The sequence below is a fragment of the Heloderma suspectum genome, chromosome 1 (assembly GCF_057233095.1).
Source record: "Heloderma suspectum isolate Gila_16-S chromosome 1, 16-S_ref, whole genome shotgun sequence".
Lineage (NCBI taxonomy): Eukaryota > Metazoa > Chordata > Lepidosauria > Squamata > Helodermatidae > Heloderma > Heloderma suspectum.
This window is the reverse complement of record NC_139458.1, coordinates 185125671-185152714: the sequence shown is the minus strand read 5'-3', so window position 1 is coordinate 185152714 and position 27044 is coordinate 185125671. Positions and strand designations below refer to the sequence as shown.

Sequence of the window (27044 nt, the reverse complement as noted above, 5' to 3'; positions counted from 1 at the left end):
TGCAAATGGCGGCCGCCATTTGCATCCGCAGCAGCCCATCCGCGGCCGGAAGTCCGGCTGCGGACGGCCCTGGCCGGGTGCTCTGCGGAGCTGCCGTGGAGCGGAGCCGGCCGGGCAGGATTCCGGGGGGGGGGGAGGACCGGAGCCTCCCCCCCCCTGTTGAGGATTCCAGGGGGAGGGAAGGCGCGCCTCCCCCCCCCACCGCGAATCAATTCCGCGAAAAGATAAGTGACTTTCGTACATCCCTACTATTTATTAAAGCAATTCAGCAAGAGTTCATGAGGGCTAGCTGCCTACCTCTTTCTGGCCTAGAACTTTGGTGCAGAATAACCATCTTCCAGTGCAATCCTATACATGTTTACTCAGAAATAATTACTATCAGGTTCAAAGGGCCTTAGCACCTAGTAATCTTATTTAGGACTGCAGCCTCAGCACGGCCAGCCCAAGATATTTTGCTGCCTGAGGCGGACCAGCAAATGCCACCTATTCCCCTGCCTCTCCTCCCCACGCCCCCATATAGCACTCTGAGTTCTAGCTCCAGTGATGCCCACTGGATATACCCTACTCCTGCTTGTCCTTCTTTTAAACAGTTTTTGTGGGTTCATCTACAGAAGGGAGGGTGACCGTGTGGCCCTCCAGATGTCATTGGACTGCAGTTCCCATGATCCCTCACCATTAGGTATGCTGGCAAGACCTGATGGGAGTTGAAGTCCAACAACATCAGGAGGGCCACACGTTCCCCATCACTGATCTATAGGTTTAATCTTCTGTGAAGTGAGGCTTTGGGGCAACTGGGCTAGATGGAGCTTGGAGCATTGCTGGCTGCTTTGCTGAAGTTTTTGATGTCTGCAGGCACACCCAGGCCATGGTCTTTTCTCCTGGATGGGGGCAGGCAGGCCTGTGGGCATAGTGTTGCCCAGTGGTTGTAGGCTGTCAAAGGTGGGGCGGACAAGCTTGTGAGCAGTAGTGTGGCCCAGTGGTTGTAGGCGGCCAACAACATTGGCAGATGTGGAGGGAGACATGATCCATTGCCTCTTCTGATTGGCACACTGCCTGAGCCAAGAGACTCATCTTGTAACCTATGAAGTTTTGAGGTTCTTCATACTCAGACATACCATCAAAGGCCATCCCTCTTGAAACAACTAACTTTTGCCCCAGTGGAGATTCCTCAATATTATTACTAATAATCAGAAGAATACAAAGTTTGCTTGACACAGTTTTATTTGGTGCCCACTTTGTATCTGTTACTAAGCTCCTAACACAACATCCTTGCTGCTCTGTCTCACTGCTTTTTAAAGACCCTATAAATCCTATCTGTTGGCCCGCTTACTATCACTGCACATTTTGCACAAAGTTGTGCTGGTATTCAACCTGCTACTAGGTTGGCTTGCTATGGTGGCAAATAGGATGCTTCACATGATGGTCCCAATTCCATGAGTCCAGTCTACACAGAAGTGTGTCCATATCAACATAATTTAGTGCGGCCTTCCCCAACCAGTCGCCCTCCAGATATGATGGACTACAACTCCCAGCATCCCCCAGCCAGGCTGATTTAATGGGAAACTGGGCTGCACGTTTAACAAACAGAGTTGCCTCTATTAGACCTTAAATAAAACACGGAATAGAATAGTCTTGGTAAACAGACACGATTGCACATCTTTCCCCGTATCCCTGGAACACTTGTGCCTTTTTGACAGGCAGACATTCAAGAACGGAAACTTTCTGCACTTGTCAACCTCCAAGGCAGAAAGGCTTCACCTAGTTAATGTATGCCCATTATTAAAGGTAAAGGTGTCCCCAACCAGTCGTATCCGACTCTAGGGTGTGGTGCTCATCCCCGTTTCTAAGCCGAAGAGCCAGCGCTGTCCGAAGACGCTTCCGTGGTCATGTGGCCGGCATGACTGAACACCGAGGTGCACGGAACGCTGTTACCTTTCCCGCCGAGGCGGTACCTATTTATCTACTTGCAATTTCTTGCTTTCGAACTGCTAGGTTGGCAGAAGCTGGGACTGAAGACGGGAGCTCACTCCGTCACGCGGCACTCGGGTCTCGAACTGCTGACCTGGCCACCTTCCAGTCCGCAGTTCAGCGTCTTAACCGCTAAGCCACCGCGGTCCCTATGCCCATTATTAGCCGCCTATTATTAGGCAGCTAAGGGCGCAATCCTATGCATGTTTAGACAGAGAAAAGGCCTACGACTCCCAGCATGCCCCAGGGGCATGCTGGGAGTCGTAGGCCTTTTCTCTGTCTAAACATGCATAGGATTGTGCCCTAATAATGGTACAGAAACATACAGGGCGGGGAACTCTCCTTTCTGGTCTAAAGAGGGGCCATAAGGAGCTCAGTGGTAGAACCTATGTTTAGCATGCAGAAGGTCCCAGATTCAGTGCCCAGCATCTCGTTGCAAGGGTGCTCGAGCAGAAGCTGGTCAGATTTTTCCTGCGTAATTCCTGGGAAAGCCCCTGCCTGTGACATTAGAGCATACTGGGCTAGATAGATACACCCCAAGAGTCTGACGAGGAGGAAGGCAGCGCCCCTACGGCCCACCCAATGTCTCCCTCCTTGTATCGAAGGGGCAGAGCCCAGGGCGCAAGATGGCGGAAGAGCGGGGACACCTGGTCGGCCACGATGCAAACGGCACGCTGCGCCAGTCCTGCTCCGCCAGGCTCTGTCTTCCTACGAGACCAGCGACGGGGGCGCGTCGCCCCTTCGGCCGCTGCTCCGCCGCTGCTCTCATTCGCCTCACGGCAAGAAGGCGGCGAGCTTGAGTTTCTAGAGGAGTTATTAAACTACAACTCCCGTCATACCCATCGCGCCTCTCGTCCAATAGCGAGAGAGTAACCCCGCGCTTGACCCAGCGCCCCTCCTGGAATACATGCCGCGAACCAATCGCTAGCTCCGTTCAACTCCCTCCCTCGCGCGCGCGCGCGCGGAGCCAATGCGGGAAAGAAGTCGTTCATCGCGGGCGCGAAAGCGATGGAAGGTTTGAATCGGGCAGCGGGGTGGGCGAGTTGGCTGGGCGCACGGCCGGGGGCGGGGGGCGCCGGCGGGGGGCGCGGCAGGGCCGAGAGCAGAATTCCTGCAGGCTCCGAGAGCCGCCCGGTTCCCTGGCCGGGCTCCCAGCTGTCCCGGTCCCGCGTGCCTCGGGGGGCAGGGCCCGCCGTTCTCCGGTGTGCCGTACATATCGGGACGACTCCTGCAAGGACGTTTCTGCTTTGTACTTATTTTCATCATGCGGCCTAGGCGCTTACAAAAAATAAATAAAATTAAAAAAAAACCTTTACAAAATCGAATAGTTTCATGAGGAATGGGAACTTGAAGGGGAAAAGTGTTTCAGGGTGCAATCCTCTGCGTATTTAGGCAAAAAAGAGCTGCCACTCCCGGTATTCCTGGGAGGTGTAGGAGGACTTCTTTTCGGCTAAACAGGCATAGAACTGCAACCTTACGGGCGCCATCCTAACTAGATAGGCGGCCGCCTCCGAACCCGGGGGCAACCGCCCATCCTAAGCAAGGCAGGAGAGGCACGGGGGGGATCGCTCCCTCCGCGCCTCTCCCGCCTTGCTACTCCCGGCGGGCCGACCGGGGGCGGAAACTGCCGTCCGACGCACAGCGCCGCTCTCCCCGCCCCGGGACGCCCCTTTTCAGCCTCGGAGGCAGCGCGGACAAAGGGGGAGGTCGGTTCCCGGGAAAGAGCATATCCTGTGGCCCTGTAGACAGTATCTAGTGGCCGTAGGGTTGCCCCTTAAATTACTTTTGTAAGCGTCCCGCTACCATTTTTAGAAAACTTTTGGGACAGAAAGTGCACAGTCATGATAGCGGTCACTGTCAACGCACGGTTGGTCTGTTTCACTGTCTTACATACTTTGGAATTATTTGGTTTATTTATTGATTGATTTCTTCTCTTGCAATACACCCGCATATTTACAAACACGCTGAGGGCGCTTTTTGCGATGTTTTAAAGTTGGGAATGACACATACCATTGTAAACACTGTAGAAAACAGCTGCAGTTATTCTTATATCTAGGGTTTTGGCCTGTGAAATCTAAATGGCTTGGACGCATGAGCTTTGTAAATAAGCAGTTAGGTTATAGTGCCCCAGCTTGCTGTCCTTAATCTAGCCAACAAGACTTCTGTGTGATTATACTTTGATCTGTTTTCAGAATAATGGCCCAGGCAAAAGATGATGATGAACTGGCAATACTTGAAAAAGAGATCAAGGAATTTTGGACTAAGTTTCAAACCACTTGTTGCAGTGAATCTATTGATCAGACTTTGGGACTAAGAGATTTATGGGATGAATCCATAAGCAAGCTTTCAGGTAAAATTGCATGTGATTTATTATTAGCTATTGCCATCCCAATTGGTGCTTCCTGCTACATGGCCTGGGGGGCTGCATGTGCCCCCTGGGCCTTGAGTGCAGCCCCCACAATCTTGATACAGTTCGCTCGTTTCCTGCCATTGCAATCTGTATCAGGATCTCTGGGGGAGGGGATGGAGAGAAGGCTCTCCCTTTCCTCCCCTAGAGATCCTCATACAGATGGTTCTTTCCCTGCTTCAAGGAAAGAGTGATCTGGATCAGGTTTGCTGGGTTGTGTATGTGTGCAGCCCTGACTTCTGAGCCAGCATCACTTGCGATCCTCGGGACACAAGGTTGTGCAGTCCGTCACTACATGGACATGTGATGAAATAAACACAGGCACTTGTCACACATGGCAAGTGCATGGACAAACACAATTTCCTATACAGAAAGGGAAGTCAGGATGCAACATGGAGAAAGGAGTGTACCCTTAAAAAAACACCTCCATGGTTGCTGCAGATATGTGTCCCACCTTCCCCCTTCTGTGGCTGAGAAGGTTGGGAGAGAGGCTGACTGTAGAGAAGGAAGAGCCAAATGTGATCCATTTGAGTCCTACCTCAGTCCTTCCCCCTCATCTCTCGGCAATGTCGGGAGAGACCTATATCTGGGTGTAAAGCAGGGGTGGGCAACTTCTGGCCCTCCAGATGTTTTGGTCTGCAGTTCCCATCAGCCCTAGCCAACATAGCCAATGGTTGAGCGATCATGGGAGTTGTAGGCCAGAATATCTGGAGAGCCACAAGTTGCCCACCCCTGCTGTAAAGAACATTTTTTGAGGGTTTAGATTGTTTGAATAACTCAGGACAGTTATCTTTGTATCTGTTGACTGCTTTGAATATGAATATAAACTAGCACAAACATTTCAGGATTGCAGTGGCAGATAACTCTGTTTTTTAAATTACAGATAAATGGTCCAAGAGACTGAAAGAAGGAGATGAAATAATCAACAAATTTCACGAGTATACAAATGGTATAGCATGAGTCTGTCCTTACTGTTCCTAAAACATTTTTGCATGAGCTAGTATGTGATGTCAAAGCACACAGAACAAGCAGAATATCATGTTTATGCATGGTGTCTATTTTCTAAATGTGGAATGTCTGGAACAGCTTTGCTTTTAGGTTTCTATTCAAGTCTAAGTAAATAGATAAATGCAGTGCAAGTAAGCTTAACGCAGCCCTGGTGTTCTCATTTTCATCTTTGAGATACACAAACAGTTCATCCAAAGGTTTAATTGGGTAGCATTTTGCAAGGGGATGTAATTATGAGCTGAACTAATTATCCTGTTTTGTAGCAAAACATCCCAGATGCAGTTCTTTTTCTAAAGAGTTTGATATGAATCACCAAAGTCACTCCTTCTCCTCTCCCTGCCCCAGTGTACCATTTTCAGTAATGGCCAGTGTCTTAAGCCTGTTGAATGTGACAGGCTTTTAAGCATGTATACCTTTGTGTTGGATTGTGACTAGTGTGCTTTAAAATAAGGTGAAAACATACATATGTTCAATCTAGGGCATGGTGTGGTTCGGACACACATTCACTGACCTTTAAACAACTGCCTTGGAATGCAGCAAATGTATGTCCAAACCAAACTCTAGTTCCAGATGTTTTAGACTATAACTCCCATCATCCCTGCCCCTGTTAGCCATATGTCTATTTTCACCCAAAGATGACAGCGGTGTAATGTTCCACTGTAAATATGATATCATCCAGGTGATGCATAGCTAAGTAGCCAAGAGGTTATCCTTTTTTCATTTTACATATGCATGCTCAGTACATTTATTTTTGTAATCTTGAATTTTCAGTGGCAGGGCTACCATTTAATACTTATCATTTATATAGCATTTTAAAGAGCTCAATGCAGTTCACATACAGTAGAGACAGACACAAATGTTACTTTTTATCAAGTTGAGATAGCATATGTCCCAGTGTTTGTTCTACATTTCGTATTTTCATCTGAGTACCTTCATTTATTTGTTTGTTACATTTATTTCCCATCTTTCCTCCAAAGAGCCCAAGGTAGAGTACATGAACCTCCTCCTCTCCATTTTATCCTCACAACAGCCCTGTGAGGTAGGTTAGGCTGAGAATCAGTGACTCGCCTAAAGTCACCCACTCAGCTTCATGGTCAAGTGTGTACTAGAACCTGGGTCTTCTGAGTCCTGCTCCAGCACTCTCACTGCTACAGCACACTGGCTATCCATTTGAGAGTGACGCCCCTTTGAGTGTGTCACTGGAATTGCTCATGAATAAAATCAGATTTGTAAGTGGGTCTTGCATTAAAAATAAACATCCATGGTTAAATCTAACATTACCCTAGTGAGAATCTCCTAGTGCAACAGGACTTTCTCCTCTCTCCTACTCCCGGCAGCCCTCTCTGTACCACCCAAGAATCTGCTCTGGAGGGTTTCCCAGCCCGCTAGAGCAGATTTTGAGGGAATCTCTCCTACCCCCCAGCTCATGGTTCTGTCAGTGGACTAACACCATTGGATTCAACCTCCAGTTTTCCATGTTTCATGCAGAGGTCTGTCAAAAGAACAAATCCATTGAAGAAAAACAGGAGAAATTAGGAGAAGTTCTTGCTAGTATTAAGGATGGTGAAAAACAAGAGACAGACTTGAAGGTCAGCATCCAAGAGCTCAAGGAAGAATTAATCAGAAAAAGTAAAAGTAAGTTGCAGTCAAAAAGCTGATACATTCGAGAAGTGTTGTATTGTGCCATACTGTTTGAGAAATGTGCAAGCTAAGGCCACTTTACATTCCATTTCCCACATGGAGCTTGTCTCTCACGTAGTGTAATGTATAATACAGCTGTCTTTCAGTCTGCCATTTATTTTATATTGATCTAGCAGCCCCATGTATGCACCACTTCTCCATAGTAAATGCAGTCTGATGTTGTGGAAACTCTGGGGCTCTCTTCATGTGGAGCTTTTTTCCCGCCATTGAGATGGCTCTGTCATGGAAGTTTGCAGGCTCTTTAGATGACGCCGTTAACCTCCAGGGCTTCTCCTGCCATTTCCCCCAGCCTGTCCCGTGTTTTCCCCAATCGCAAAAAATGTATTTTTTCCAGTCCACAGAACAGGAGCACAGAACCGGAGTGAAAAGGTATAGAGTGGAGGGATGCGCTATTAGAGATGCCTGTATACAGGGCCAGTCTAAATCCTGGAAAGGATCTGAAATGGAAAGAACTGGTTTGTAGTGGGATAAAATGCCAGGTGTGAAGAGAGCCTGGGACTCTGTTTAGAGCAGGAGTGATGATGTCATCTGCTGGAAAGCCAGGGTAACTGATGGACTCTGCTTGCTCTAGCAAATGAATGAGGTGATAACACGGCTTTTAAGTATTGCTGTTGATTGATATATTGGCATAGAGAGAGTCAGAATAAGGAAAACAATCAAGCAGAGGCTGGATACTTTGATGAGTAACTTGCATGCTAGCAAAACAGTTTGCATTTTAAATTAAAAGCTAAACATTGAAGGCATGTGAGGCAGCCACCTTGGTGAAGCTAAGCAGGTCTGGGTCTGGAAAGTGCTTGGAGGGGAGACCACCTGGGAACCACATGTAGCCACCTTGAGTTCCACGATGGAAGAAAGGTGGGATATAAATATAAGAAATAAATAAATTTCAGCTCTCTGAAGACATTTTATTTTAAGCTCAGGTTAAAAACTATGCAGCCTGAAGTAAGCAACACTGAGTTCAATGGAGCTTACTCCCAGGTAACTGCACAGGATTGCAATAATGGCCTGTAAACCTAATTGGGATATTTTATTTGTGGTTGGTTGGTTTTTGTTTGTTTTGGGGATGCCTGTGTATTATGATGGAGGTCTTAACCAGGGTGTTAGCTCCTTTTGAGTACAAATAATAGATCAATCCTGTTTTGCTATCTCCTGTGAGTGTGATTATAGATTCTCTTTGTGGGCTGTTGTGAGCTCCTATAATTCAGAGTTTATCACAACATCACCAGATGCTATCGGAGCCCCCATTTGACACAATGGGACTTCATTCTGAGAAAGCATGCATAGGATTGCACTGTAAGACTTGTTTTCTAACTTGGGAGGGAAGATGGCCTTAAAAACCCTCTTAAATACCTAAAAAATTAGGTGGCTATATAAAATTAGAAAGACATGTTCACATCAAGGAGGTATTCATTGTGAGTTAAATTCACAAGCCACGTCACGAAAATGAAAATTTCATGGTGGCAGATGTATTTTTTAAAAATGACATGAATTTACTCTTCGCTTGTAAAATTCTGGTGGTGATGTTTCGGAAAAGAAAAGACATCATGATTTGACACATTTACCAAACACTTAAACAGAAATTCCCCTTAAGTTTAAAGGTATGGGGAAAAACCTTGACCTTTTGTTTTGTTTAAATCTCTCAGATAAAAACAAAGCCACAGAAGAAATGGAGGAAAGACTTCATAAAGCTGAAAAGCTATTTAAAGAGCGACTTGGGTTAGAAATACGCAAAACTTGTGGTAAGACTGCTGTGCACATGTATGCTATTTCAGAGAGTGACGAAAGCCGGCTTTCTATAGCAACGTTAATCCGTTCACTATTTCCTCCCATAAAAAGTAGTTGGCCTTTTGCTGAGTATTGTCCTAGTGCAACAAGAGGGAGGTTGAGTAGAAAGAGGTTTCCATGCTGGTCTGCCCAGTCACCAGCACAAAAGGCTGCTGCAGAGGACAATGCCCCCGTGTTCAGCATCTGCACACGCACTGCATGTGCATCGTCTTGGGAACTGTCCCCCGCTCCAACTGATCAGTACTGTCAGAGTTACCAGTGATGATCTCACCTTAGAGGAGCGATGAGGAAAAGAGGATTTTGCAAACAAAGCAACAAACATGTAAAACTCTTTCTTTTTCCACTTAACTGCAACAAGAAGCATAATAGATTTTGTTCACTTACCAGGCTTTGGAGATAGTGACTTATACAACATAGACTAGTATCACATTATCTTTGATTGTGCTATCAGCTTTCTAAATACCCTAACCCAGAATAATCTCTGCTCTTTTCTGAAGGTAACCTTGGTGTATCCAGTCACTTAGCACCTTGGGTTGTTGCATAGGGGGCAGACTATGTTTTGTTTCATATGGAGTTATTGTTAAACACGTTCTCTCTTCTCTTCCAAATGCAGTTCCTGAAACTGAAATGTACAGTTTTGATTGAGCAATAGGCTAGGTATTTAGAAAACTGATAGCCCAAGCTCGCATGATGTGGTGCTAGTTCATGTTGCATAAATCACTGGTCAGATCCAGAGCAGCCTTTCCACAAGTCTTCCCATTCACAAAAGGGGCTGTGATCCAGTGGAGACCTCTGTTTGTGGAAAGGCTTGAAGCCTCCTTCCATGCTGTTTGATGGTCCCCCAACCATCTGGGTTTTCAGGGGCACAAGAGAGATACACGGGGAAATCAGCAAAATCCCCCCCCCCCCCCGCTTCCATTTGTGAAACTGCAGTTGTAGATTTCTGGATCCAACTCACTATCTCTGAAGCATAGTTCGAACAAAATATGTGGTGACTGGTACTATATCTAGACAGAGGGGGGAGAGACTGCCACTTCAAGCGATTTCTTTGACTTGAGGAAAAATACAATAGATGTGAAAGTATATTACAACTTTGCAGTGAACCAAAACGCATGCAAATGGATTTTATCTGACACGCTCTGGGGTCTGAATACATTCTCATTTTTTACATCTAGCAAATCATTTGCAATTTATATTCCGCGGTATTGATCAGAAAGATTTTGACAAGCCATACATGCTTACCCTTTCCATAAATGAAGAGGGAGCTTATGAAGGTATGTATAAAGCAATCTTTGATTTTATAGTTTTACGCTGGATTTAAAGAAAACAGCCACACATGTTCATTCTCTGTCTCTCTTCACACACTAATAAAAGGCTTTAGATACTGGATTAATTGTAAGAAGGATTGCCTTCATTGTTCTCTTCACCCCCCACCTATAATTTCTGTGGCTTTCTACTTGCTCTCTCTTGGTAACTTGATCTGTATGTTCCATAGAGGCTGGTTCACTTGTCTTTTTTATGTCACCCAATTCAGGCTGGACTTCTAACATTTGAGACAAGAATTGTGATTGTAAATATATTGAGATTCACTAACTGCAGGGTTTGAACAAAGTACTAGCTTGTGTAACAATCTGCATTTCTGTATGCCCTTCATTTCAGTATTTCCCTGTCTTCTTCACAGGCCAACCATCGTTTATGGGCTACTGCCTATTCAAACTAAGTTGAAAAGGTTTTAAACCAGGGGTGTCAAGGGTTTTAAACTTCAGGCCCACGGGCCAAATTTGGTCCTCCGGGCTTCTCCTGAGGGTTACGCCCTTTCCCCCAACTGCCTTTCATTTGGTGGCTTCCTGGCGTTTGCATGTGCTTTTCCCGCTCCAAAAGGTTGAAATGCTACTGGCAGGAAGAGCTTTAAGCTAGAATAGGCTGGGATTTTGGGTATTTGGGCCTTGCCCACCACTGGAATACAGCCCCCCAAAGCTTCTCCAGAATTGAATTTGGCCTTCAAGATGAAATAGGCTCGATGCTCCAGTTTTAAACTAACTTGTAAGGCACTTCTTTTGAGTTCTTACCTTGTTGTGTCTTCCCTGTCTTATTCCTGCTTGAAGAAAAGTGCTGTGCAACTTGAAAGCTTGCTTACACTCCTTTACCAATGTGGGCAGACAGCCTTGTAATTCCAGTTCAGCTTCTTAAATAGATATGTAACGTTGGCCAGTGCTGTGTTGCAGAATACCTGGAACTATAAGGCCATTCGCATGGAGGCTATTAGAAGTCATGATACAAAGTAACCACACTTCTTAAGGGATGGGGCAAATCTATATTCACAGGAAGCTAAACAGAGTACTCAGTGGCTAAGGCAGAACACTCTTTGCAATGTCATATATGGCTGGTATGCCTGAAGATAAGTCTAAATATATGTTGCCACATAGGGTTCTTTTATTTTCAAATTAGAACTGATTTATATCATTGTTTCCTCCTAGTGATCTCTTGTTCTCCTCCCTTGGACCGTATAGAAGAACTGCAGCTAAAAGTGAGAGAAACCAACAATTTTTCTGCATTTATTGCTAACGTTAGGAAAGACTTTATGGCTTTGACTTTTAAATGATATGTTGCTATATATGTAAATCTGTGTGTATACCAATTCTTGTCCCCTTTTCTTTCTGAATAAAAGAATAAAAGCTAGATGCATTTTAACTGCTTCATCTTCAAAACAGAGCTGGGGGAAGTGGGTGAGTACAGGCTGCCTGATCTGTGATTATCATCCCTGCCTTCCAATGAGTCAGATCAAGCTCTGGGATTTCACCAGAGTTGCACTTGCAGATCTGAGCTCCTGTTCCCTCTGGCAGTACAAGCTTCTGGGTTACTCACCCTTGTGAAGGGCTTCGTATCATTAGTTGTTCCAGAAGCCTTCTGTATTTCATTAAGAGCTGCATGTGGAACTTGGCTGTGTCACACTCAGTGTATGAATGGGCTATAGTAGAGTTTGGCTTCCCCTTGCCTAAGCTTTTTAACAAGAAATAAGCAAAAAGTTGGTTTCTTTTCCAGTACATGGTAAGACTTGAGCCAGCTAGCATGGTGGATCAGGTAACGAGTCGTTAAATGATAAATCAATGTGATGTTCCCTTAATGGAGCAATCCTATATATGTCTACTCAGAATTAATGCCCTATTGAGTTCAGTGGGACTTACTCCCAGGTAAGTGTGTAAATGTTTGCAGCCTAACTGTTGGTGTCACTGCATTAATTAAAAAAAAAAAACTAGCTCAAAAGGAATTTGGTCTGATAATCACTTTTAATTTTTATGATGGTGTGATAATTCACCAAATGGAAGCTGAGCTCTATGTTGAATCTTTCAAAGCTTTCTATAGATACAGTCTTGGAAGGTTTTAGGTCTGAGCACAGAAAGCATAGGCATTTAGAGATTCTGGAACTGATGTCTTGCCAAAGTGAATAAATCAGCATCGTAAGCTGGACTCGTAATCCATCCAAACTCTGGTCATCTTGCCTGTCCAGTTTAAAGAGAGGTTTCTTCATCCACAGTGAGGCTCTTGCCAGCAGAGGGAATGAATGCGTCCACATATGTAGCTGGAAAAATACCTTTTTTCCCATTTATAGATCCATACCACCATCCGTCCTCTTCCTTGTGATGAATTACAATCATGTCTCCTAGTAGGGCAATGCACGCTGTGTTACATTCACTTCCTTAATCAAGCACACCACATACTTACTTAAAATAGCTCTAAGGGAGAGTTTACACAAACATCTGATCAAGGTGTGTTTAGAGCGCCCCCCCCCCCACGTCTCCAAAAGAATGAAAGGGCCTCCCTTCCCTTAGAGACCAAAATAGGGCAACTGGTTTGAGTGCATCTTGGGCTCTTGTGTGTACTTCTGTGCCTATGCTCAGAGCCAAGACAGATGAACCAGTACTGGGGGGAAACTGGCTTAAAGTAGTGTAGCAAAATGAGTTAAGCTGGGGAAGTGGTGGTTTTACTCCCCTTCCCTTTGGCTTTTAACGCTTGCCTGTTCATAGCTGAACAGGCGAGCTTCTCTTTAATGAAGAAGTGCACTTCTGCTTTGGCCCCTAGAGATGCACCATGGCCAGTGTCCACGGATCATACCCACTACTTGAGGAAATCAGTACAGCTGAAATCGGAACATGTCATACGACCCTAAACTTGTTTATACCGAAGCAGGTGCCATTGCATTCAATGGGCTTTATGCCCTAGAAAACGAGCTTGAAAAAAAAATAGTTTTTTTTTGTTTGCACATTTTAAAAAAAGGTTGGTTTGTTTTCATTGTGGTGGTGATAAAATCTTAGGGGGATTGGGTTTTGCCTTTTTCTCTCATTCAGACTAGTATTTCTGTAGAGAGAGATTATGGAAGGGGAAATATTACCTTTATTCAAGCAAAGCTCATCCTCCCTTCCTGCACAGTAATCATACAAAGCTGTGCAAGTTCCATATACTGAATCACCATTCTCTGGATGCAAAGATGTTGGCATTGAATTGCTGATGGTTGCTGTAAAGTATAATGAAAAGTAATAATATTTACAACAGGCAGTAACAATTGTGGCTTGGAGCTTGTATTGCAGCACTGTTTTTTAAGTAACTACCCAATTATAGCTCTTGAATTAATTTTTTAGGAGGGACAGATTTGAAAACAGCTTGGGCCTGAAGGACCAGAAGTATTTTGTTCCATTTTAGGGACGTTGACTCCTTGTTAATTATTTAAGAAAATGGATGTTTGATGGTAGTTTCAGCTTTGCCCTGGCAACCCTATGTCTGTTTTCTCTTTCTCCCTGTCCTTGTGTAGAAAAAGCACTGTAACTACATAGTCACACCTAGCTTAGCATATTTTTGTTTGTTGTTTTATCTTTGTATTTTAATTGTTTTAGTGAATTTTCTACATTGCCCTGTGATTTGATAAGAAATTGTTTTAAATAAATAACTGTGCATATTTTAAAAATCTGTCATGTGACTCTGCTATCTCTGATCAATTCAAAGGAATGGAGGATGGGAGATGCTTCAGACAGCCTTCCCCACACCTGGTGCCCTCCAGAGGCTTTGGCCTGCTATCGCAGCATTCCAGAGCATTGGCCATGCTGGCTGAGGCTGGTGAGAGTTGAGGTCCACGGCATCTGGAGGGCACCAAGTTGGAGAAGGTTGGCATAGGAGATGAAGAGAATCTCCATGGAAGAAGCGGGGAGAACAGCCTTATAACACCCACTCAGTTCCTATCCCCCTGCTTAAAGAGGAGAAGCGGGTAACTGGAGTTATACCGTTTCCTGGGAAAGTCTCCCAAAGCGGAAGGAGCCCACCACACCCCATGCACACACAAACGGTCATCCTTTCCAAAAAAGAAAAATGGAAGTGAATCTGACATGAAGAGCTGTTTTGGCTCAGTCTTATTTAGTGTAACCAATAGCAGTGCTGCTAAGCATGTGGGCTGGAGCACTCTTGAATTTGCAGCAAAGGGAAGGCTGAGTAAGAGGTGAGTTAATGAAGGATAGGGTAAGATCCACTGTGTCGGCCAGCAGCCTCAGCTGTCCTTCCTATGCTTTAATTCAGACCTAAACTATGACACCGCTTACTACCTTCAAACATTTCACTTGGTACTTTTCAGAATGGCAGCCATTTTGCCACTTCTGTGATTATGAGCCTTTCTACATGAGGCATTTATTGCGCCCTTGTGATTCCTCACTTACAGTTGTCTATCTTTAGATGACATCATGTCCCTCCGGCTTCGCTTCTGTTTTTTAAGGGCACTTTCCCAGGTGTTTTTTGAGTGGGAAAAATGGGGTATTTTTGAAAGCGAAAGGAAGCCTTGTTTTCCTACTTGTGTAATTACAATATTCCACTTTTCCACATTGCCACTTAGAGGTTATGTAGTAGAAAAGCAGGGAAGGAAAAGCTCTTTGTGTAGAGCTCGGATCCCAGTTCTGCGACAAAACTGAAAGTAGATGCAGTGATTAACAGCCTCATGTAGAAAAGCTCTATAAGAGACAAGACAACCAACAACTGGTCTACTGGTGAATGAATTGTGGCGTTACCTGGCAGGCAGCTTGCATTAGCTCCTTCTTCACTGGTGACCCTGGTGCTTAGCGTTCGCTTGCAGTGTCTCATTTTAACTGGACAAGTGACTACCACAGAACTATGCACACAGTCCTAACGGTTTTGGGAAAAGGGAAACAATGACTATTCACCATTGCCTGATACAGATGATGTGCTAAAAATAGATTTGCTTTTGGCAAAACCTCTGTAAATAAAGTCACATCAAAATAGATACCTGGGGAGAGCAATCCTATGGCCGCTAGACAGTGCCTAGAGGGCCACAGGGTTGTTTGGTTTCTGGGAACTGAGCTGGGTCCCCAGAAGCCGCACTCCCTGCCCCCTCCCTTGCCACCTCATAGGCAGCATGGTTCTTCCCTGTCTCTGTGCTCATAACTGCAGTGTGGAGCAGGCGTTAAGGGGGCATTTCCAGAGGCGGAGATTGCGGAAGTGTTTTTCCGACGCTTCCTATGCACAGTCTGGCCTCCCCCACCCGCCCGCCTGCCCCTGCTCCAACATCCCCAGCTAGACAGCCAGAATCCGCTGTCTAGCCGCAAATGCAGGGTGGCTGGAGCACGGAGGAGAGGATCCCTTCTGTACCCCACCTGCCCTGCATTGGGTAGTTGGCCGCCTCCGAGTTTGGAGGCGGCCGACTATCCCAATAGGATTGCACCCTAAATATTATTTTAACAAATATAATGTAATCCATCATTGCTGTCTAACCTTTGTCTTTTATCTTACAATACTAAAATGACATCTGCTGATACTTGTAACAATAGGACACATGGGGCAGTTTCTAGAGGGGGAAGGTAGCTCAGAGTTCCTTTTAGTAGAGGGCTGCTAGAGAGAAGAATGCCTATTTGTCCAACGTGCAACTGATGTTGTAAGAATGCTTATTTGTCCCGCAACTGATGTGATGTTGCAGAGAATCTGAAAATGCTTGGCGCAGACAAGGCCAGAAATTGGGATTGGCTGAGATTCCTACGCATGCATTTACCATGTATTTTGAGACACTTGTCTCCCTTCCATGCAGTACAGCGCTTGCTGCAGAGAGAAAACCTAGGCAAATGGGAACTTCTCTTTCCCGTAACACAGTGAATCATCCAGCCTTCCTCAACCTCCAGATGTTTTGAACTTCAACTCCCACCAACCCCAGCCAACACGGCCAATGGTCAGGAATGCTGGGAGTTGTTGTCCAGTTTGGAGGGCACCAAATCAAGAAAGGGTGGATCAGCCTTCAATAGGAGCTCACACTGGGGAGGTAAGAGCTGCAGATCTTTCTGCGGGGGCAGAGAGGGGTGATCTGAGGTTGGAACTCCCCCTTCAAGGGCAGCGCTCCCTCTGCTCTCCAACCTCAGTGGGGGTGGTCCAATCATCATCCCAGGGACGATAGTACTGCAGCCTAAATGCACTTTGGCGTAGTGCCACAACCCTTCCTATTACCTTTTCTTTCCATTTTGAAATGCAGTCATTCCAAGATTGTGTCGGTTTAGGCTTTTGTTCAACTTCTGCTAGCACGCTGGCCAACTTGAAGTGGTTTGCTTGCAAAAGGGTAACTTTCAGAGTCGTCTTTAGCAATAGAAATGTAAAAAAACAAAAAAATACTGTATTAGGAAAAGGATATTTTGCTGCACGCTGACTTCAACTGTCTTGGGGGCGGGGTTAGAGACACACAACCAGGCTCCCAGTTTTTAGATGCCCATCTTCTCTCATTGTCTCTTGTCCTAAAATCAAAGGTCAAATAAAACTGACACAACCAATTTGGCAAGTTATTTTCTTACAGACCTGCCTAGTGAATCTACTAGTGATTGTGGGAGACCTGGGCATTTCAATTTACACTGATTTTAGTTAAAACTGGATTTCAACTAAACAAACATTAAGCAGAGATAGGTATTAAAAAGGTAGTGTAAATATTAATTAACTGTACCTCATCCAGCTGTGCAGTGATATCGTTCTGATTCTTTGCGTCTGAGAACTGCGGAGTCTCTGTATAAGCTTTAAGCATTCGTTCCAAGCCTTTAAAAAAAATATGTTTAAGAAGTTACCATTGCAGAAACATTTTTTAAAACTCTTTAATCTGTACTGTAGGATTTCCATGCACAGAATGTTTACTAATTCTTTGTGTATTTTTAAAAGTCTCTGGAAATCAACTGTGATGAGTTATAGTCCCATTAGAAAATTCTCAGGATATTTATTTATATTAAAATTCATGTGCTGCTTTTCAATCCTTTAAGCCCCCAAAGCAGTGAACAGGGCAGCCTAGAAACAATTTAAATGAAATAAAAATAAATCTTGAGATCAAACAACTAGGCTAGATATTAGTAGCAGCAGCAATAACACAATAAAACCATAATCAGGTGGAGGACCCCATAAAGTCATTTATGCAAGGAGAACAAATGAAGCTAAATTTAAAAAAAAAAACGGCCTTTATTAACTTTTGAAAGATTAAGAAGGAAGAGGCTAAATATGCCCTTAGATCGGGCAAGGCAACATGTGGCCCTCCAGATGGTTTGGCCTACAACTCCTATGAAGCCCCAGCCAGCATAGCCAATGGTGAGGGATCATGGGAATTGTAGGCCAAAACATCTGGAGGGCCACATGATGCCCACTCCTGCCTTAGACGGCTTCCTGAGAACCTCTTGGCTGGGGAGAAAAGACTAAAACCAGGCAGCAATTCAAAACATGCTGAAAGCTCAAGGGATCTTTGACTTGCAATATTTCAGTCATAATAAATCAAACAAAATAGGAAAATTTGTATGATTCATTCTGAACATGGAATTGTATTTATTGTTAATAATTTTGCATGCCACAGCCAATTTGCACTATAAATTGAAGTATTTGCTTCTTAGTTATGGATGCCTAGTGCATTTTTCCACTTTAATTTGATCACTCTCCGATGAAGAGTGAATTTGAGCACTACTCCAATGTAGTAAAGCCTCAGCAATGAAAATGTCTTCCTTAGAAATTTTTCATAAGTTCTGGAACCAGTCTTCCTCAAACTGGCACCCTCTAGATGTGTTGGACTACAACTCACAGCATCCCCCAGCCAGCATAGAAGTTATAGTCCCACACACCTGGAGGGCATCCGGTTGGGGAAGGCTGTATCCGTGTTAAACCATTAATCTATGGACTCTGTATTGTCTGGAAGCGCTTATTTAAAACACTTAAGGCGCAATCCTATGCACATTTAGACAGAAAAAAGTCCTACAATTCCCAGCATTCCCCAGCCAACCACACTGGCTGGGGCATGCTGGGAGCTGTAGGACTTTTTTCTGTCTAAACATGCATAGGATTGCACTTTAAGGGGGCCTCTACAGTAAGTAAATCCCACATCCTTTCAGGAACTTCCTGCTTTCAGTTTCTTTGTGGGATTAGAAAGGGCTTCTTTACAGGGCAGCCACATGGGTTGAACTGAGGGAGTGCCTCCCTCCTTCTCTGGCACATGTGCAAAGGCGGGAGGGGGGAGTCTTGTTTTCGTAGATTAACTTCTGCTGTACTGTTTTCTCGCAGCCCCCAGGAAACCTCTGACTTACTTCTGAGTAGACATAAGATCACCCTGTAAGTCTGCAACCCTTGGCACACTTACTTGGGAATAAATCCCATTGAAAGTAATAGAGTACTCTGAAACAACAGAGGACGTTGCTTCTGAGCTTGGTGGGGTGGGGGATCAGATGTGCCTCTCTTTGTTGCAGGGAGGCATTTTACCCTCTTCTCCCTCCAACTGAGAAATGCAGAGGTAGGAGTCACAATCAGCAGGTGATTCTTGACCTCCAGTCTGTCAAATCTTCTCGGGTCTCCTTCCTGCAACCCCGCTCCCATTCTCAATGCCTTCGTCATTCTGACCGTGCCCCCAGCAACCGAAAACAAACGCCCACAGCAGGCAGACGCAGCAGTTTCTTCTGCTATTGGAGAATTTCACAGGGTGGTCATGGCGCTCCTGTTCCGTGGGCTGAGGAAAATATCACATTTTCTGCATTTCGGGAAAACACGAGATGGGCTGGGGAAAATGGCAGGAGGCGCCTTGGACATTAGCAGCGTCATGTAAAGAGCCCACAAATTTCTGAGAAAGAGAGCCATCTCAATAGCAGGATAAAAGCTCCATGTGATGAACCCCTAAAGCACTACTTGGAGGATCAAGAACATGCCACAGGCTTTCTCTAAATTGTTGCTTCTCTTTATATTGTGCAAGGGTGTACAGGATTGTGCCCTTTAGTATGCCATACCAAGGCACACTGTGAAAGTGTGTGATAACCTGTTTTGTCTTGTACGGCCTTCTCTAGGTCCTTTTGCAGGCGTAGCACTTTAGCTTTGATGGAAGCTTGTCTCCTCTCCTTTTCAATTAGGCTTGTAGAATCTTCCTCCTTTTACAGGGGAAAAAAACCCCAGACATGCAATTTAGAGGGAAAAGAAAACGACGCATTGAAGCAGAAAAAGAACTTCATCAAAAGCGCAAGCCTGGGATGAAGCACATATCTGGTAATACCCTCAACTCAAGAGTGCTTTGAATGTTGATGGCACTGCCATTGTCTCCACAAATCAAGTACAAATGACAGCATGCTTTAGTCCGCAGTGGCTTCATGCATTAAAAAAAAGTTTCAACTATTAGTCTGAAATAGAAAAGCACTGATGGCTAGGGAAGGAAGTTCCCCATCAGTGCACGTAAGGATACAAATCTTGATTTTCTATGGAAAGAAAAATGCAGAGGGAGATTTCCAGCTAGTGTGGACAGCGTTGATGGATGGAAGGGACTCTCGCCATCTAAGGTGAAGGCAGGAGGGACAGCAAGCTGTAAATTCACCTGTACATTGTCCCTAAGGTCTTGGTTGATAACTAGTTTTCAGAGGGGGCCACTTTGAAGTGATGGAAGGTGGCAGATCAGACTCTCTTCCATCATCTTCTCTAAAGTGGTCCGGCAACAGGTCCCATTGCCACAGGCATCAGTTCTTCCCCTGATGCCTCTGAGTTGGCAGCAAGGGGACAATCTGGTATTACTTAGGCCAGCCTTTCCCAACTGGGTACCCTCCAGAGGAATTGGACTCCAACTCCCATCATGCTCTGCCAGCTATTGACCAATTCCATCCCCATTCCTGACCATTGTCCATGCTGGCTGGGCATGCTGAGAGTTGTACTCCAAGAGGTCTAGAGGGTGCCCAGTTGGAGAAGACTGATTTAGGGTGCAATCCAATGCATGTTTAGACCGAAGAAAAAGGCCTACAACTCCCAGCTGTGGGCCTTTTTTCTGTCTGAACATGCATAGGATAGTGCCTTTAGACTAATAGATTGGCCTTGGGGTCTATATTTGCTGATCTTGAAGTCCCTAGACCCTGAGAAATGCAATTAGAATAAAGCACAAACATTGCTATTTACTCAATATTGCATTGTTTTAAATTACTGCTATCAATATGAAACAGTTTGATATTAAGACTGATATTATTACAGTTAACAATATTAAGATTTCCTCAGAGAATCAACCATTCTGTTAGCAGAAGATTGTTATGCAAATGCTTCAGAAGAAGCAGAAATTCAATGAAATGATTCACAAGCATGGAGACTGTCTGAAACCAAACAGCTAAAGGTTGCCACTATAATGTAAGATGGTTCATTCAAAATCAACAAGATACTGAACACCTGATCCCAGCTAGCCCAGAAAGTGTGAGGAACAGGTTTGTCACCTAGGAATGCAGTATTATTAATATTTTCATTTCTCTGTAGAGGCACTCTGCCCCCCAAAACGAAAGCTGACATCCACACATTTGAAATCTTTTCCAAGCTCTGCTCATGAAGAACAACAGGTACAGGGGATGAGCTTATCCAAATCCATTGTCTGGACACCCCAGATCGGTTTGTAGGGTTGTATGACAACACGTATGCATCAGTGCTGAGTCAATAAAATATTGTGACTAAGTGGAAAAGAGAAGGTACAATGCTGAAAAAGCAGCCCTCTATTGCCATTGTATTATATTGTAGTTATTATGACACTGGATTGCAATGTATAGGTATGTATGTATGTATGTATGTATGTATTTATTTATATACCACCCAATAGCTGAAGCTCTCTAAAGATAAAGGGAAAAAAACACACATGGTCATGAAAGCTTCTTCCACTGTAATTTGTGTGACTATGTGGACCTTTGTTTCTGATTTACGGCATTGTTTCCTCTGTGGTTAAAGAACTGGCACTGAACCTTGATTTGTCACCAGTCCTTTGTGAAGCAAATACTGCACTGAAATGGAAATATCGCAAGCCCTTTTAAAGATCTAGTGTGCGGCTGAGTTGTTGATTGAAATGTTCTACATCTGGGGGCTAATCTTGAGCTTGCATTCTTCATGACGAATCGAAACTGAATTGCAATAGTCTTTCTGGCAAGAGAGAACAAAAACAAAGCACGTTTAGGGTGCAATCCTATGGCCGCTAGTCAGCGGCTAGACTAGTGGCCATAGTCAAAATCATATCTTGTTGATTTTGAATGAATGAGCCTGTGCTCCGAGGTTGGTTTCCTGAGAACCGACCTTAACCCCCTCCGGCGCTGCCTCGCAGGCAGTGTGGAACTGCCCCGCACTCGGAAGAGGAGCACAGAGCAGCAAAAATGGGGTGTTCCTAGGGGCGTGCCAGGGTGGGGAAGTCAGAAATCTGGTACGACACATCCAACGTGTCATCCAGCTGCCGCTTCCCCCGCTCCGACTTCCTGCGGCTAGACAGCTGAAATCGGCTGTCTAGCCACAAATGCAGGGCGGCTGAAGCACGGAGGGGACGATCCCCTCCACGCTTCTCTTGCCCTGCATTGGATAGGCAGTTGCCTCCAGATTTGGAGGCGGCTGCCTATCCCGGTAGGATTGCTCCCTCCAATAATCGTAAAAATATTAGCAATATTCAAGTCCTGGGCATTCTCATAGTAGTTATCTATTAATACAGAAGCCAGTTCTCAAAATTTAATCTCCATGTTCTTCCAACACACTCTCATTTGTCTCTGGCCTGACTTGTACTGGTTCTGGGCCAGGTGTGGGCAACATGTGACCTCCAGATGTTTTGGCCTACAACTCCCATTAGCCCTAGCCAGAATAGTCAATGGAATCATGGGAGTTGTAGGCCAAAACACCTGTAGGGCCGCAAATTGCCTACCCTTGCCCTATGCATATAAGTATCCTATGTGCACTCCTTCACAGTTAAATGCATTTACCGTGTGCACTGGTCCATTCACGTGTAATGTTCATAGGCCAGCTACTAATTCACCTGGCCTGTCTACTGCTAATGTTACACCTGAATGGGCCAGTGAACATGGTAAATGCATATAAAAGTGAAGTTTGTGCATGGAATGCTTTCATGTATAAAGGGTTTTACTCATGGCCTGCACACAGATGAGACCTAAGGAACATAAACCAGAGATAGGCAGACAGGAGCAAACTTGATTTTCAGTGACTGGGTTCAAACTTCAAACAAAGCAGGGAATGTTTAGTCCCCATGTGAATAACTTCCCCAGAGTGCACCCACTGACTTTCTATCACAAAAGTGAGTAGTTGTCATTTACCCCTGAGGGGAAAAGCAAAGTGCTGCACATGGCCACTGTTGAGATCTGGCTCCCTCTAACACGGTTTTATTTTTTAATAAATTTATGAGTCATGTTTCAGCCCAATTAGGGCTTGCAAGGCAACATACAGTTAAAACTTGCAACAATGTTATGCTTCTTTAAAAAATGTAAAAATTTGAAATAATTTGAAATTTTTAAAAACAATTCAAAACTTTGAAAACAATCAAGGGCACAATCCTATTCATGCTTAGACAGAAAAAAAGTCCTACCAGTCCCAGTAACCCCTGTGGAACTCCCAGAAGGTGCTGTGACAGAGAAGGTCCTACTTGACGTTCCCACTGGTGGTGGGACACACAGAAGGCTCCTATAGAATGCACTGAGATATATGACACCTCCAGGGATTCCTGCAATATACAATCCTCCTACCACGCATCGTGGCAAAAACTTTGGTAATACACTTACATAATAGTCTGTAAGCAAGAACTCCTGTTTGGTCTCTGCAGAGGGCACGGACATTTCTTCCACCAACATCTGAGTGTCCTTGTCAGCGTCAGCTTCAGCGACGGCAGTGTGAATCCTTGTGTGGCACTAAAATAATGACAAACAAGATTAGACATGGGGACAAGGCCTGGCCATATGAATGGGAAATGAAAGATCATAGAAGTACGTACAGCAATGAGGTTTTGTCCCAAACTGGAGAGATGCTGGTTGTAACGATTTAATGTATTGCACAGAAGATGCAGTCTCTCCTTTTCGAGGTCTAGAACGCTCTGCTTAAAAAGGGGAAAGTAATTAGCACACACAGAAAGGACAATAGGGAAGCATGAGACAGATTGCCTGCTTCAAGGCATGGGGAGCCAGGAGAGCTATGCCAGTGGGACAGCTCCCCACAAGTGATTCCTGTTGTGTTTCAGAATGAGTCATTCACATGGGTTACTTGGGGATGATCCGATAAGCCTTCTCCAACTGGGCGCCCTCCAGATGTGTTGGACTACAATTCCCAGCATCCCCAGCCAGCATGGGCATTGTAGTCCAACACATTGGAGGACACCAAGTTAGGGAAGTGGTTTAAACCAAGCACACTTTAAGAAATGCGCTGGAGGCAGAATGTGGCTGTTCTACAGCAGCACCTATATTTCTGGTTATTATGCAAGAAGTACTTAGAAGACACTGCTTTTTGGCATTCCATCTTAATTTATCACATAACATTTTTATTTTGAAATAAAGGCAACAAAAAGAAGAAGATACATAATAAATCAAGAACACTAAGGAAACGAAGGAACTCCCCAGTTATAATTATTTGTCTATAACTGATATGCTTATGGAGCAACTACAGTAAAACAGCCTATGTAGGAGCTCAGCACCTAATGAAATGGTAAAAATACAATTTATACAACATATAAAAGGAGCATGTGTGAGTGTGTTATTTTGTGTGTATACGGTGTGATGCAAAGCTAGCAACCATACCAAAACCAAGCAAGGCTGCTCCAACATCTTACAGACATGTATCTTTGATTAATCAGGATGCAAAGATTTTTTACTGTGGTTCTTACTCGAAGGCTGAATGCAATATTTACTCAGTATATTTATCCAGACCAAACAGGATTCATTCCATGCAGGCATTTGGCAGATAATGTGTGATGAACCATAGATCTTATACATAAAGCAAAGATGTCTTTATACATTAAGCAGGTCTTTGATCCTTGCTGTGAATCTTGCTGCCACTCTATACTGAAATCTTAAGTGATGTCATGGAACCCAGTCTAAAAAGGCGGGCTTTGTACTTTCTTGTAAGCATGAAAATGTATATGCAGTAACTACAGCCTTGGGGAGTTCGTACCCCTGCTTAGGTAAGCAGGGCCTCCTGAAAGGCATACAAGCAGTAAAGGATGCTGTTTTTCAAGTTGTGAAGGGGAAGTGGGTGTTGTAGGACTATGCAATTGGAAAGGAACTTGGAGTTTATCTAGTCTAGGAGTGGGCAGAAGGTAGATCTGGATCTGCTGGTAGACCTCTGGGTGATTTTCAGTAGATCAGTAAGAATTTCTGACTCCCACTTATTTAACAATAGCAGCAACAAAAGGACTCCCTCTGTCCCACCTGCCATAAATTAAGGGGCATAAGTGAAGAGTGCTTGGGCTAACCAGTAGGTGGGTTTTTGTGTAGAACAGGGATGGGCAACTTGTGGCCCTTCAGAGGTTTTGGCTTATAACTCCCATTATCCCTCACCATTGGCTAAGCTGGCTGCACCTGATGGGAGTTGTAGGCCAAAACAACTGCAGGACCATAAGTTGCCCATCACTGGTGTAGAAAGATCGTGCACTCCGTTCAGTTCTGCTACTCAGAACAAATTCCCTGTGCTCAGACTCCTAGGCTCAGGTTGCTAGGTCTTGGGATTCTAGTGAAAAACTTAGTAGATCCTGCAAGTTTGAGGTCTGCCCATCCCTGATCTAGTCCAATTCCATACTCAGTGCAGGATCTACTCTGCAAGATATCTGCTCCAATACCTCTAGCAAAGAAGAGCTCACTGCCTCCTGAGGATGTCTGTTCCAATGACAAACAGCACTTACTGTTAAGACGGTTCTCCTAATACAGAGGTACAGAACCTCAGGCACAGGGGCCAAATCTGGCTTGCCTGGGGGCACATTCGGTCCTCAGGGGCTCCCCAGATGGCCACACACTCCTTCCCGTGGGCCTGACCTCTGACCACTGATCTCTCGGTGGCTTCCCAGCTTTTGTGCAGTTGTTTTTCCCACATTCTAAAAGGTTGAAATGCCTCTCCTGGGCCTTAGTTACTGGCAGTCAGAGCTTTCAGCTACAATATGCTGGTGTTTTTGGAATTTGGCCTGGCCACTTTGGCCACATTCCCTTTGCCTTCACCCCTACCCACCCTTGAAATGTGGCCCCTAAAAGCTTCTCTGAAATGAAATCTGGCCCTCGGTCCAAAAGAGGTTCACTGCCATTGTCCTAAAGTTTAGCTGAAATCTGCTTCCCTATAATTTCCAACCACCGCTTCTAGAACTGATTTCTAGGGGAGGTTTATTCCCCCTCCCATGACCCATTTCATAAGCCTTTGTTGGTTGACAGTGCAACCCATCCTCATTCCTTCCCAATCAATGCAAAATGTGCAAAAAAAAAAAAAACACCCTGTGTCACCTCTTCAGCCATGACAATTACCCCAAATTAAAGAAAAAATATGCCTATATAATGTGGTAAGATCAGAAGAGCATTGATTTGTTCCTCGAAATCCAGGTAGCCAAGGATGCATGCAAAGAAGTGCAGATCAGATTTGGGGGCCATTGTACATTAGGGGTAGATTTATTTCCCACATGGACCGCACAGCTGGATCATGTATTACAGGGTATGGCAACTCCCAGGGTTCATGGCCCACATTGCCCCCTGGAACCCACCAGGGTCTACACCACCAAATTCCCTACTGCCACCAAATTTGGCACTGCAGTGGTGGCGGCCAAAACCGTGGCAATTTTGCAGGGAAACAAGGTGTTTGGGGAGCAGGGGCCTTGTTTCCAAGCAACATTGTGTTTCTGGGCGCACAATTCTGCTTGGAAGCAAGGCACATGCTCCCATGCCTTGTCTCCCTGCAAAACTGCTACAATTACGGTGGCTGTGGCAGTAGGGGGAACACAGTGGGAGCTGTAAAAATGGCCAGGGGGCATGTGGCCTGAGCACCACATATTGCCCACCCCCGATGTATTACCTTGGGATGCACAAATACCATTTAGGTAGTGTGGGTTGCTCACAAAATTTCACGCTGCAGCAGCTTCTCTTCTCCACTTTGAACTTAGAAATGGCTACAGCTGAAATCTCTGCGGCACTACTCACTCATTACTCAGGAATCAAGAACTCCCATGAGCTGAAAAGGGTGGACTCAAACACTCCTAGGCAGACACGTTAAGGACACAATGATCTCTCTCCCATTGAATCTGACTGGGATTAAAAGTTGGTTTCAGCATTAGCTGGATCATGCCCTTCATTTATTTTATGTAGGTGTTCCTTTTAACTGAAGAATGCTAAAAGGGTTGGAGTAAACCTAACCATGTAATTAAATATACAGTAGCTCTCAGTGGAGGTGGTGATGCTTAACAGCATTTAATTAAACTTCTGCTTCAAAAAAATGAATGGGGAATTTAGAGCAAATTTGTTGATGCTGCTGGTTTTTTGTTAACGCACTTTTTAGCAACTTCTGTATTTTAAATGCAACAAAAAAAGTTTTATGGATATAGAGCTTTTCTACATGAGGCTGTGAATCGAAGTTTAATTGGCTGTATCTACTTTTGGTTTTGTTGCAGAATTGTGATCGGAGCACAACATGAGAAGCGTTTCCTTGCCTGGTGTTCCACTACATAACCTCTAGGTGGCACTGTAGTATAGCAGAATACCACAAATACACAAGAGGAAATCATATTTTCTTTCATTTTCACAATAAAATGCCTCATTTTCCCTACTCTAAAGAACTCGCCAAAAGTGCTGGTTAGACACAGAAGCAAAATGGAAGGGTCACAATGTCACCAAAGAACCTATAAACAACCGTGACCAGGGAATGACAAGCGCATGATAAATGCCTCGTGTAGAAAAGCCCATACTCCACA

At 44.7% G+C, this 27044-nt stretch overlaps 2 protein-coding genes across 9 annotated transcripts in view; one reads left to right on the top strand and one right to left on the bottom strand.

Annotated features, from left to right (window-relative positions):
* The first annotated feature begins 2917 nt into the window (after positions 1 to 2917).
* Positions 2918 to 26863, top strand: SPC25 (SPC25 component of NDC80 kinetochore complex). Of its 6 annotated transcripts, XM_084812200.1 has the most exons (10): positions 2918 to 2983; positions 4161 to 4318; positions 5259 to 5324; positions 6872 to 7018; positions 8728 to 8823; positions 10045 to 10143; positions 11347 to 11396; positions 19282 to 19387; positions 20624 to 20703; positions 23665 to 24594. In XM_084812200.1, the coding sequence occupies exons 2-10, from the start codon at positions 4165 to 4167 to the stop codon at positions 23704 to 23706; spliced, it is 840 nt and encodes a 279-aa protein (XP_084668326.1). In that variant the 5' UTR covers positions 2918 to 2983; positions 4161 to 4164; the 3' UTR covers positions 23707 to 24594. The 6 variants fall into 6 exon arrangements, with proteins under 6 accessions (XP_084668326.1, XP_084668318.1, XP_084668345.1 ...); XM_084812192.1 differs by lacking the exon at positions 23665 to 24594 and having other exon boundaries at positions 20624 to 21166; XM_084812219.1 differs by lacking the exons at positions 19282 to 19387; positions 20624 to 20703; positions 23665 to 24594 and adding an exon at positions 26745 to 26863.
* The window catches only part of NOSTRIN (nitric oxide synthase trafficking), a 55365-nt gene continuing 38285 nt past the window's right edge, over positions 9965 to 27044 (bottom strand). For 2 of the 3 annotated variants that reach the window (XM_084812167.1, XM_084812175.1), the window contains 8 exons: positions 23109 to 23207; positions 22900 to 23025; positions 19164 to 19272; positions 16839 to 16927; positions 16355 to 16480; positions 14914 to 15028; positions 13260 to 13382; positions 9978 to 12530 (listed from right to left, as the gene is read on the bottom strand). In XM_084812167.1, the coding sequence (XP_084668293.1) occupies positions 12379 to 12530; positions 13260 to 13382; positions 14914 to 15028; positions 16355 to 16480; positions 16839 to 16927; positions 19164 to 19272; positions 22900 to 23025; positions 23109 to 23207 (939 nt within the window). In that variant the 3' untranslated portion in view covers positions 9978 to 12378. Of the gene's footprint in view, positions 12531 to 13259; positions 13383 to 14913; positions 15029 to 16354; positions 16481 to 16838; positions 16928 to 19163; positions 19273 to 22899; positions 23026 to 23108; positions 23208 to 27044 lie in introns of all 3 variants that reach the window. The other variant, XM_084812183.1, reaches the window with a different exon arrangement.

Coding starts and splice junctions, on each gene's coding strand:
- SPC25 (XM_084812192.1), top strand. CDS start 4,165: ATGGCCCAGGCAAAAGATGATGATGAACTGGCAATACTTGAAAAAGAG. Junction 7,019..8,727: donor ATTAATCAGAAAAAGTAAAA/GTAAGTTGCAGT, acceptor TAAATCTCTCAG/ATAAAAACAAAGCCACAGAA. Junction 8,824..10,044: donor AGAAATACGCAAAACTTGTG/GTAAGACTGCTG, acceptor TTTTACATCTAG/CAAATCATTTGCAATTTATA.